The following is a 12747-nucleotide window of genomic DNA, read 5'->3' on the forward strand; positions in this document are numbered from 1 at the left end:
TTGTGACGGCACCTTTCGGGAGGAACTAATTGCAGGAAATGAGGTTTAGTTGACAAAATAAATGACAAAGCATATAATTACACACCCATTAGGCACTTCTGAAGCTATGGATGAAATACAAATACCAAGAGAAAGACCTGATTAACAGGTTTCAGCTACCATGGGAACTGGTATTTATATCTTTGCTTGTGGCTAATGTTTGGTGATGTATCTAAGACTTGTCATGAAAACACAATGCATGTCTGTATACCAAATCTCACCACCCTCATTCACGTCATTTTAACGTCAATAGTCAAGAAGGGTAACAACAGTCTTTTACTTTGAAAATATTTAAAATATTTTATATCATATTATGTATTTTATAGTTTAAAAATTTTATTCAATATGACCTTTGTAAATTCTGACTATTTCATCTCCCTTTAGTGTTATGATGAAAGATTTTTAACAGACTGCTTCCTGTCAGTTAAGGCTGATCACCAGTAAAAGTAAGAGGGACCCTGGAAGGTAATAACCCTTAATCACCCACCCTGACACCACACAGCCGTCTGGTAACCCCAGCAAGCATCAGAAAGTGCTGTTTGTCTGAACAGCTACTTACAAAACTAAACATCACCAATAGTAAGGCCAAGGAAAATGGCAGAGAACTAGAAATAGTTGAGACATAGCTGAGAATCGCATCAAGCAGAAGAGAAGAAGAAACAGCATTATTACAGCTAATGGACGTCTCCTTTATAATTAACCTGGGAGAGGTCACAAATCAAAGGAACTCTCACCCCACTGGCGCCAAGAGCTCAAGCACGCAGCTTTGGGAGCACACGCAGTGTGTGCCAATGCTGGCTTGTCTCTGTGTGATCACAGCTGCACCCTTAACTAAATCTGTGTCACGTCCGACTGCTTCTGAACTGAGGTGAGGGAAGAAGGCTGGTTGGAGACACTTTTGTGGTTTGTGGTTATATGCACTGAAGTGACTGTTCTGTTAGGACTAAGAGATGAGCTCATTAGCATGACAGAGAGATCAAAGTGGCTGATGATGACCAGTGCAGCCCAGCGTTGTTTGGCCCATCAGGGAGTTGATGGATGGGGCTCACTGTTGCTCGGGGTGCTCTGGTCACTGACAGAAACCAGTGCAGGCTGATGCTGATGTGATGATATGTGTTCTCTGAAAAACTCCGGTATAGAAAGCAGAGGTGTGGCGTTTGGGACTCAGATCGTCATTCTGAGGACCCTGAGCAAGTGGACGTGCTCTGGACTTTTTCATTTTAGCACACAGTGCTGGTGGATTTAGTATTCACCAAGGTAAGTCAAATTCTGTATGAAAATGCCATTTGCCAGAAAAAAGATGATTGCCTCTGTCCCTGTTGTCTTGGAAAATTAGATTTCTCAGAAGACATCTGAACCTTTGCAGTGCTTTACATCATTACTCATCATTTCTGCAGGCTGTTTCTTTTGGGACAGGCCTGTATCCAGATCAGCTGACAAAATGCCAAACACACCAACATACCTAAAACCGGGGTTTAAACCTCAGAAACGGAGATGGTACAGTCATGAAGCCAATGTCATTTTAAATGCCTCATGGCGCCAGGCTCATTAAAACCATGGGAAAGAAAGGACAGAGCTTTACGGCCCAGAACAGGCTGTGTGTCCCTGCCCACGGTCCACCGCTGACCGCTCTGTCTTTAAATGGTGTTGTACAGTTTAAGGTCCACCACATAGTACTGGCACACAGAGATCTTGAAGTAAGACTGCCAAAAACCCACACTCCAAATCTCAGAAGTGCCGGCTAGTGGAAGGACTGGACCTGTACACCTGACTCAAACACCATGTGGCACCCATGCTTGAGAAGGGCCATGCAGTGTCCTGTTGGACCCTACAGACGGTCTCCACTGAAACGCATCGTCTGGTCTGTTAATGTCTGTCTATGTGGTTTCTATGCTGAAAGATCAGGGTGGCAATAGCAGCTCTGTGGCAGTTTCGTGTGGATAAATTCAGCATTGGTGAGAAGGAGCAAATGCATACACTGCAAACACTGCCAGCCGAGACCTGGCGAGAGCAGAGATCTATTTGGTCTCGGCGAGCGCACGTAGAGCGAGACGCCGCGGTTTTCTCGCGTCCTCAGGCCCAGCAGTAGCTCTAATGAGAGCAGACAGTCAAATTCCCATAAAAAACACTGCGTTTAGCCTCAGTCCAGCAGGCGCTGCGACCACAGAGTGCCCTGTTCCTCTCATGCCATTTCACTTTAACAAGAGGCCCCAGTGATGCCGTATTATGTATTAACACCCACAAGGCCACTGGCCAAAACGTTCTCAAGAAGGCAGGAATGGTTGTGACTGATTTATTGCAGGGAACACCCAGTAGCTTGTGGATTCAGATGACTTTCATCAGTTCTGAACATGTCTAGAAGCTTTATGCTAACACAAAACAATGGAAAACCAAACGGGTGTAACACTCATATGAGTCTCTGTGGCCTTAACTTCAGCAGGCCTCTTTAAAAACACTGGGTTTGTTACAAACCACAAAAACATAATGGATAACCATATAGAAGGAGCATAAATGTTTAATGCTCCATTTAATAAAGAACATGCATGATGCAAGAAGCCTAGTGAGAAAAAACCCCCACTGTGGCTGGCAAGCTGTCCATGTTTAGAGCATCTCAGCTTCACTCTACGAGTGTTATACAGAGAGGAAGCTTTGACACACATGCAGGTAGAAAAACACACACTTCACAGCGAATGAGGGCCCCCGCCGGTCAGTTCTGTATCCCTGCGACACACCATATTACTGGTTCTAGTGGCTTGAAGACCAAGACACACCTCCCAACGTCTGTCCTGGAGCCGGTCCGCGTGCACCCCGTCATTACCAGAGCCAGACTACCAGGCTTGTGTTTTCCTATACGGACTGCGTTTCAGAAAGAATCCAACGCTTGGGTGGGATGCCATTGGCATTATTTACCCTGTATGCATGTGGTGTGTTGTGAGTGTCTGATTATGTCTTTTTTTTTTCTTAAGGAGGATCATACAAATATCTTTCAAATACTAATTTGTGCTCTATGGATATAAATTACACAGCATGTGGAACATTCAGCATATAGTTTAAGAAACCAAACATGGCTCCAAATATACACAACAGCCAAAAATAGATGCTACACGGGTTTCATATTACAGATCTTCCGAATGACTGAATGTCTCTCGTCTGCATTCTGAGGGAACTGCTCTGTAGGATTCTGTATATACTATAGCGCTTCAAATATCAAATCACATCAAACTAAACTTCCCCCCCCCCATCACAAACATTTTCTTTGAGACTTAATGCTTGAGATGACTTTCTACGGGTGAAAGTGTCGGGTTTAAATGAGTTGGAGACATGACGTAGGCAAGGAAGGCACAGGTTACCGAATGTACGCGTGGTCTCCTCCATACCCTCGCACTGCACAATACCACCAGGATGCGGCATTCTGGCGCTCTGACGCGCTTCTCTCTGATTTGTCAGTTAATTATAGAATTTGAAGTGTCCATGATGCTTGAAGAGCTCTGATCATTTGATCTGTTTTTTACTTTTGACATGTTTGAAATATTTCAACGGTATCTTGATCTGAAGATCGTAGGTAAAAAAATATATATATTTGCTCATCAGGGATGGTAAACATATCATTTGTAACTTCCTTTCCACCTTCAGAATTATTTATCTTAGACACAGCAGAGATTTGACTAGTTTAAGCCAAACCGTATAGTAAGAAAGCATTACATTAAATCTCTTTAAATAGTTGCTTTGAAGTTGTATCAGCATGACAGTTTTTTACGTCATGACAAATTTTTACGTCAACAACAACAGCGTCCTGATTTGGAAATTAACTGCATAAGAAGATAACTGTTTTTTTCCCCAATATTTTCAAAAGAGGCTACATTTTAACATTTTGCAATCAGTGTCAATAGCCAAAACCTTAGAAGACAAAATAAAGGAAATACAGAAAGAACCTGCCACCTAGTGGCAGATATAGGCAGCTGTTCCAGATAGTCCACATTAAATCAGTCATTTTTACATCCACAAATTAACAGATATTGACGTCTTTGTGGATTTACCAGACAAATGTAGTTTTAGAATAAGATTACATGGATTTAAAATTTTTTTTAAACTTATATGTACATCCCCCATGAGTTAAGCGATCTTAGGTATGAGCAAGGTGCTGTATAAATGTACCAAATAAAGAAACCGGGTGCAGTGGGCAGGTCACCATGGCTGGATGAAACCACTCTGACAGCACCAAAGATGCAGAGCACTGGTCAGAGAAGCTCCAGCGCAGACAAGCAGCGTCATGACAGGACAGGACCACAAACAGTTTGGAGGAAGATTCTGTAGGAAGCGTCACGCCTGTCTTCACGGCAAACGCACTCTGGGGATACGCAGAAGGGCAATCAGTCTTGGAGACTGATACTCACAGATGTCAAAGCCTACATACATGTCTATTATCAACAAAAAACAAACAGACAGACAGACAGACAGACAGACAAAAGCAAACTATGTAAGATCAGAGTTAGGGAAGCATATTACAGGTATTATCTTCTTCTGAATGAAATAAAACAGGCTTTGACAATAATCACTTATAGTGCAGCAAACGTAGACATGACAAAATTGGAATTTATTTTATCAAAATAACATTGATTCCCAAGGTAACGATGAGAAAGCCTTGTTTGTGTAAGCATTAGGAACATAATTCACCGACTGCATATCACTTCAGCACACAAATCTGAATCCATAAGCCCTTATTAGAGATTTGTTTCATAAATCTGGAAAGTCTTGTTTTATCAGACCTCATAACTGAATGTTTTACTGATAAAGCAAAAAAAAAAAAAAAAAAAAAAAAAAAAAAAAAAAAAAAAATCTCCAAATGAGGTTTTTAAATATGATTTTATGCATTAGCTCAATTTATTTTCACTTTTTCGCAGTTAAACAAAGGCCAAAAAATCTCCGTCTTGACCAGGAATGTTTATTGATGTGCCTTTTTTCTGACCTGTAGAAATAAACAAAAGATTTGACATTTGGATCCCACTAAACAGGGGAAAAAATCATCATAACATTAGCATACGTGAGAGAATTCCCAGCGTCACATAGGCAAGAATATTCCCAGCGTCACAAACGTAACATTCTCTTTTCCCATCCTTTTAAATATGGCACCAAGTAGATACAGGACTCAATAAAGTCATTGGTAAACATTTACAAAAAAAATAACATTTTAGTGGATATGTTTGATTTTGCAATAGAAACTTTAAAAACAAAATAAATATTTGCATATACAGTTTTTCAGCAACTTTCAAAACATGTTCATGGATGACAATCAGGTGGGATAACCCCGACATGTTGGTCATGAGCTTTGGAGTCAAAGAGCAAGTACACCAGTGACGTTCCGAAGACCCAGAAAAAGCAAAGACGTAAAAGTGCAATTTTGTTGTAATGTGACAAAGTCTCTCTCTGTATGTTTTCTTATTAAGACAATAGAAACGAATGTGTTGGATAACATGACAAAGCAAGTCACAGTTTAGTCATTGGTATGTGCAGGTTATTCCAAGGCCCCATCCAGAGTTCTTCCTCGTCAGACTGCGTGCGGTCGCTGTGTGATCCCAGCGGATCCCTCACCTCCTGGTTGGCCACCGTTGACTCTTGCTTGTCTGCGTCCTGTGTCTGCTCCCATTCTTGTGTGATGCTCGGCCTGGATGTTATGCCCTCTGGTCCTGCGCTGCTGGAGGCCAGGGACCCGCCGGAGGGCATGGGCTCAGTGTGCTGCCCCCCGGTGGCGGTTCCTGTGGTTGCGGGACTGTTGAGAGGAACCCTTTCCTCTTGAGTCACGGCCAGTTTGTCCAGTTTCTTGAAGTGTTTCCCCAGCCGGACAGGGGAGCTGAGTTTGACGTTGTTGGCGTGGGTGACGCGCCGTGTACGAAAGACGGAGCCATTCTGGGTGAGGTACATGCTCCCGTTGATGTTGTTGTGGGTGCTCAAGTTGGGCAGGCGGCTCCGATGAGGTTCCGGAGCGCTGTCGTCCCCCGTTGAGCTGGTCTCATACTCACGGTCCACCACTAACTTTATCCTCTTCTTTCTGGCATACTGGAGGGAAAACAGCACAGACACGTCAGGCAGTGAGGCAAGTGTGATTGACAACCTAGACCTAGACTAAAACCTACACCTAGACCTAGACTAAAACCTACATCTAGACCTAGACTAAAATCTAAACCTAGACCTAGACTAAAATCTTCACCTAGACCTAGACTAAAACCTACACCTAGACTAAAACCTTAATCCAGACCAAGACTAAAACCTTCACCTAGACTTAGACTAAAACCTTCACCTAGACCTAAACTAAAACCTTAATCCAGACCCAGACTAAAACCATCACCTAGACCTAGACTAAAACCTTCACCTAGACCTAGACTAAAACCTCAGGATGATCTAGGACTATGTTTACTTTGTGCTGGGGGAAGAGGCACCATTTCGCAACACAGCACACAGTCCTGAGAACCATACAGTTTCAAGAACACTGCCAGTATCAACCCATCATACATAATTTCTGAATGGATTTGATAGCAGTGCAACTGTTAGGTGATTTCTGCAAGTCCTAACTGAAAACCAGGAATCCTTGCAGTGTTGAGAGGACTTTTTTTATTGTTGGTATAAACAGTCTGAAGATGCCCAGAGGAGATTTTGGTCAGCAGATGGCACTGGTGTAATTTCTTAAAACTTCTGCTTGACAACACAGCAGGTCATTTACACGTCCATGAATATGCAAGTCCATGATTCATAGTAAATACACACAGATAAATACACTTTCTCAACATCATCTTTCCCCCTTAATGCATAAAACCTCTGTTGGGCAGATTCAACAGTGAGAAGGAAAAGTGGAGGTCTGGTAGTGGATAGTGCATGCACACGAAACTCAGGAAATTCCACAAACGCTGTAGGCAAAGACTGCAGCAAAAACACACTCGGCATGCAGAAGATGGCTACACATATGAAGACCAACATGTCGGGGGGTCCACGCTTACAGCCAGCCTGAAACTTGCTCAGGAAGCCTTGTCCGAGTCTGGATCTGCACGACTCGTCCTCCTTATGTTCTCCTGGACTCTGGGATCTCCTATTCCTTCTGTAGACACCTGATGTTTCTCACTGCTGTGAGATCTTTCTGATACTGCATGTCTCTCCTCGTCCTTGGCTATAGGGGAGAGCCTGGCACCCTCTAGGCTTAATTCCACATTACTGTGGTTCTCCGAGCAACTGCTTTGCCTTCTAGAAGTCTCGCTTATCTTTGGACACAGGGGACACTTCACACTGGGCGATAAGGACCCAGCAGACGAGGAGGATTCACGGTCCTCCTCTGACTCTTTGTCAATTGAGTCTCTCTCCTTCTCTTCATCCTCCTCCTCCTCAATCACCTCCTGCTTCTTCTGTTCAGACACTACAGTCTGTCCCCCAGTCTCGGACTCCTTCTCGCTGTCAGACTCCTTCTCAGCCTCTGTCTCTTGCTCCATTTCTGTCTCTGTCTCAGAGTACTGGTCTATACCAGACTCTCCAACTGGCTTTGACTCACCTTTGTAGGCATCCTGTTTAGCCTTTGAACGGCCCATTCTGTCAGAGTCCTCAGACCTTCCTTGTTCCTCATCGGAGTCAAAGCTACTCATGTAAGCCATCTCCTGGTGTCTCTTTGGATACGTGTGTGTGGATATGGCAGTGATTCTGTCCGAGGAGGTCTCACAAACAGCAGCTTCTCTGAAAGGTTGCCCCTTGTTCCCAGTCTCCAGAAAGTCACTCCAGAAAGGAAAACTCTGTAACTCCCTCTCCAAATCGTTAGTTGCTTTGGAAACAGAAACGATCCCATCGCTCGAGCTGTCCGTGGTTTTTTTAATGCTGCTCAGAGACTTCTTGGAGATTCTTGCCCGGCTAGGAATTTTCCCCAGACTTCTTTTTGTTAAGCTTTTCACATCTCTGGACTGGAAGCAGCTGCCATTGATGACCAGGCTGCTATGGGAGCTGTCAGTACGGTGGCCTGGAGGTAGTTTTGGGGCATCAGCGCCATCTGTTTCCTCGTCAGAGAAAGGGAAGATCCGAGCTTTCTTCCACGGAGCGTGGCGAGGCCTGAGCGACCCAAGCAGTCTGCTGAGCTTCCTCACAGCTCTAGAGCGCTGAGGCAGTGTTGCGCCCTCTGCTGGATCAGGCTGGGATTGCAGCACCAGTTTGGGAAGGTTGAGGGGACTCAGACTCTGAGGTGGGATCAGCCTTATACCACATCTGGCAACCTGTTATAGTCCAAAGCGCTATCACTTTGATTGTAACACAATGAATTATGAGACATTATTGATGGTTATGCATATTAGTTCACCCCTTTGTCATTTAGTTTTACAGGAAGAGTCACTTTTCCCTTTAAACTAGACAGAACTTACACAGAAAGGTGTTTTACACGTGAATACAGAGCACACCTTGTAGAGATACACACCAGCAGACAGACATAAGCTCAATATTCGAATTGGAAAAGGTAGAACCAGGCAGTACCTCTCCCTCGGACTCGTGGGGGCTGTAGTAATAGCTGCCACCATCCTCCACAATCACCTCCCCGTACTCATCATAGACTCCAGCCGGAGAGATCAGCTTCCTCCGGCTGCCATACTGGGGCAGCTCGTACCTGGACAGGAGAAATGGAGGAATTTCCACACTTGTTGTAAATGCGCACGCGCGCGCGCGCACACACACACACACACACACACACACACACACACTCAATAGCAGTTACAATCATGCCTGCTGGCGCACACAGAAAATAAATGACATTGTGTCTTTTTACAACCCTCTAGACAATACAGCCCTTGACATTTGCATTGCTAATTTGCAAACGTGGCACAGTACCGGTAAACAGCTAACGGCTTAGACGGACCCGCAGCTCCAGACTGTGGTAGTTAAACAGATTAGTTATGATCTTTGTTTAGGCTGAAGCATCCGCGCGGTTTAACTCTCACTCGTCATCCTTCCCCGTGAGATATGTGGTGTGTGGGCCAGTATCACACATCAGCATCCGAATAAAGGACCGGACTAAAGGACTTAACCCTGTGTAGCACCAAGCTGCCCGAACTCATATTCCTCTCAGATTAGTGGAGGTGTCACCGGAGAAAGAGAAAGGATTTACTGCATGTAATTACAGCCACGAGCCAGCAGGGACACCGTGGACTGCGTCTCCAGAGAGTAATAATCCCAGGTAATGTCAAGGTCACCAGACAATCTTTGTTCGGTTAGGCACAGAGATGAAGAATTGACATAATAAGGGGGCTAAAGAACAGAGCACAATCAAAATAAATAAAGCATATTCAATTTAATAACCATTGAGGTAACTGAGTGTAAAAAAAAAAATCATAAACCCAGCTTCCCAAATCCATTACCCTTCCCTTCTGGGAAAGGACCAGCTCTTAATTCATAGCATATGCATTCATCTGCACTGCCACTCTTTCTCTTCTTCAGTGAGGCGCCACATGGGTGGTTCTCACTGCGTGCGGCTCAGTGAGTCATTAGCGCTGCTATTATCACAGAAGTCGCTTTCCACAGGCCTCTGAGGTAAAATTACCAGATCCATAATTCCTGGGCGAGGTGGAGCAGCCTCGTCAATAACACAGGCTCGTGCATGCCGACCTCCGCACCGTGGGGGGGGGGGGGGGGGGGGTTTAGGGTTAGCATACAGAAGCCCTGTGGGACACGGGCCCCCTGGGGGGGGGGGGGTGTCTAAGTGTGATGAAGCCACTCACCCGTGGTCGTAGTTATAGTAATCCTGTGTATAATAGTCCTGGCCTGGATCAATCCCAGACTCCATAGACAGCTCCTGTGGTCAGAGTGAGAGTCATTATTCAGGGAGAGCACAAACAGGAGCATGGGAAGGAAGAAGGGTCAGTTAAGAGTTAACAGGCAACCTTCCACTCCAGAGTGCACGCAGTAGTCTGAAAGGAAACTTTCACTTCATGCAGCACTAAGTGTTTATTCTAGACATCTAACCCACCTACTCAGGTGGCCAAACATCTATTCAGGTGTGAATTGAAAGTCTTTAATGCATTAGGATGAAACTGAACACATCTGGAGAAGCCCAGTAAGGAGATGGAGGGTTGCTTGTCTTCCTAAACGGAGGAGAGGAGAGACGCACTACCTCAGGCCGCAGGAGGGATGGCTGCAGCATCTGCAGCTGAAGGAGGACGTTGGCGGGGGAGTCAGGGTGGAATGGAGGGGCGGAAGAAAAGGAGGGAATATTACACTTCAGGAGCATGGAGGAAGAAAAAGGTAGAAACAGCTATAGAAGTCTAGAGCTAGATCATTACTCTTCAGGCTCTGTTACAAGACACGTCTGCATTTACCTGTAACGTGCCTATATGCTGACACTTGAATTATATATGAATTCTAAGCCTTGAAGTTCCAGAAAGAAACCCAATGACTAACAATAGGTGATTATTTTTGTCTAACGTGGAGATGGACAGATCCATCTGCCAGCAGTTTTAAAGAGGAAAAAACAACAAGTTAAATTTAAAATAAATGCTTGCCTTCAAAATCAGCCCCTCTACCTACATCGACTGATAAAAATGAGGGCCAACAAAAGTGTTTGAAGGTGGGTCATATTTTCAATGCAATTTAAGCGACAGGAATAACGGCACATACCTCCTGATGTCCGTACACTCTCCTGTGGGGAGATAAGAACACATCAGTCAGATCATCACCACAAACCACTTCAGTGTAATGTGTCAAAACTATTTCCTCATTCTGCGCCCAAAGCTGACGGGTGACTCTGGAATGCTGTCCCCTTTTTTTCCAATTTAAATTCATGAGGTTGAGATCACTTATAAAACTATGTGGTAAAGACAAGAATAATTCTTATTGGCCTACATTTTTCATGGCTTTTTCACTCTGTTTAATAATGGAGATACAAAGAAATGTGTGAGTGTGGATATGTGTGTGTGTGTGTGTGTGTGTGTGTGTGCGCGAGAGAGAAATCAAAGACAGTAAAAATGTGGAGAGGATGTGCTACAGAGATGGAGACAAAAAGGCAGGGTAAATAGAGCTGGATCTTAAAAGTCCATTACTAAAGGGTAGATTTTAATCACAGGCAAAAAGTTAACCAAAGTTCTAAGATTAATTGTGTGAGCATGTCAGTTTGTGCATAAATGATTAAATACTGTTTTATATGATTTATCATGTGGATGGCTGCTGGTGGGTAATGGAAGTCTGGCTGTAGTTCAGGCCCATTGCAGAAGGATTCCAACGAGAATTTATCTAGACAACTGTCCAGGGGTTTCAAGAGTCTTCACGGATAGTTTCCTCAGTGGCCCTGCCCCATGCTGGTGTTTAGGGATGTGTTTGTGTAAGTGCGCATGTGTGCAGATATGTCTGTCTGTCTGTGTGTGTGTGTGTGTGTGTGTGTGTGTGTGTGTGTGTGTGTGTGTGTGTGTGTGTGTGTGTGTGTGTATTTAAGCGGGTCTGGTCTAGGCCACATGCAGGAGCAGTAGGATCCATTTCACCCTGTGAGGCTTGGTTGGGTCTGGCCAGACAAGGCCAGACCGCCAATGCCTGAAACTGGTCCTTCTCCAGTGCTGCTTCTGCTTATATGCACACAGACCACAAGGAAAATGCCCAGGGTTTTATTATACAAGCCTGCATGGCATATTGGAAAAATACTGGGTTGTTTAGCTTGGCTGGTCCGAGAAGTCAAACCTGGATGACTAACCACGGCTTCACGGCTCATGTCGGATGTGTAAGTCGCGGCTAGTTTAGTTCGGTTGTCTTCACGCCCCGGACTTTTAAATAAAGATTGCATTGTTTAGAATACAATAAAGATGTTGTTTATTCCTTCAAGTCACAGATATGTTATGACAGCAGCTCGGGCAGATTCTTACTGGGGAACTCTCGGAGAGCTCTAGAGAATCTATAAAAAAAATGATGAGTGTGCACAGAGATGCAACGCGAGGTGGGCGGGAAACAACATTGACTGAATTTGCACTCCGAATAAAAAGAGACCACTGAGTCAGAAAGATTACAGCATACAGAAAATCATCCCAACACCTCCCCTCACACACCCGCCTTTGCCTTTGTAGTCAGTGTGGTCCTCCAGGGTCCCAACACCCCCACCTCAAAACACACGACACAACAATGGCAGATGAGGGCGTCTATCGACTCAAGGTGGCAACTACTAGTGACGTGGGATTCTGTCATTAACGAAGTGAAGATCAAAGCTGGGATTAAGTAGGCCCTGGACACACGGAAAATGCCGTGTCATTTTGAATGATGAGATAGGGATCACGAGGCCAAATGCATATAAATGCGTACGCATGCACGCACGCTCACACATACACACACACACACACACACACACACACACACACTCACACACACCATCGATTGGGTCTGCAATTAAAAGTGTCTGTGTTCAGACTCATCAATCCAGCAGCACCTGTAGGTAGTATGGTGTGCAGAGACACGGCGTGTTTAGCGGTGGAGGTGAGCTCAGTTCACTCCATCACATCACCTGCCCAGCCAGCACTTTTTCTTCTGAGCAGACGTTTCCACTGGGAGACAGGCATCATGTTCTGTAATGGCTGAACTAGAGAAGTCCATCAAACTGAGGGCAGAGTGATGTGAGTGAGTGGCATCCTCTCAAACACAGCAGGGGCCGACAGGGGCTACTCTGCCTTCCACCAGGACGGGACGCGTTCTGCCTTTTCTTCAGGCGCCAGTCAATGCGGAGCGCCT

At 44.9% G+C, this 12747-nt stretch overlaps 2 protein-coding genes across 2 annotated transcripts in view; both read right to left on the minus strand.

The window, feature by feature from the left end:
* Nucleotides 1–4834: 4834 nt before the first annotated feature.
* pcdh15b (protocadherin-related 15b) overlaps nucleotides 4835–12747 on the minus strand; it is a 115232-nt gene continuing 107319 nt past the window's right edge. Inside the window, exons 33-37 of the mRNA XM_081697168.1 lie at nucleotides 10663–10684; nucleotides 10160–10195; nucleotides 9768–9841; nucleotides 8530–8659; nucleotides 4835–6093 (exon numbers count right to left, since the gene is read on the minus strand). Coding sequence (XP_081553294.1) covers nucleotides 5524–6093; nucleotides 8530–8659; nucleotides 9768–9841; nucleotides 10160–10195; nucleotides 10663–10684 — 832 coding nt within the window. The 3' untranslated portion in view covers nucleotides 4835–5523. The remainder of the gene's footprint in view (nucleotides 6094–8529; nucleotides 8660–9767; nucleotides 9842–10159; nucleotides 10196–10662; nucleotides 10685–12747) is intronic.
* LOC145651288 (uncharacterized) lies at nucleotides 6104–8487 on the minus strand. Its single transcript, XM_081697356.1, has 3 exons — nucleotides 8457–8487; nucleotides 8360–8415; nucleotides 6104–8276 (listed from the first exon to the last, which is right to left on the minus strand). Exons 1-3 carry the CDS (start codon nucleotides 8485–8487, stop codon nucleotides 7047–7049), a joined length of 1317 nt encoding a protein of 438 aa, XP_081553482.1. The 3' UTR covers nucleotides 6104–7046.

The sequence above is a fragment of the Electrophorus electricus genome, chromosome 15 (genome assembly GCF_041902795.1).
Source record: "Electrophorus electricus isolate QZ-2024a chromosome 15, ASM4190279v1, whole genome shotgun sequence".
Lineage (NCBI taxonomy): Eukaryota > Metazoa > Chordata > Actinopteri > Gymnotiformes > Gymnotidae > Electrophorus > Electrophorus electricus.

Excerpts from the sequence above, each read along its gene's own strand:
- LOC145651288 (XM_081697356.1), bottom strand. The coding sequence starts at position 8,487 with ATGTCTGTCTGCTGGTGTGTATCTCTACAAG. Across the intron at positions 8,416-8,456 it reads CTGGTGTGTATCTCTACAAG|TTCTGTCTAGTTTAAAGGGA; the intron begins GTGTGCTCTGTA and ends TTTCTGTGTAAG. Across the intron at positions 8,277-8,359 it reads TAAAACTAAATGACAAAGGG|GTTGCCAGATGTGGTATAAG; the intron begins GTGAACTAATAT and ends GGACTATAACAG.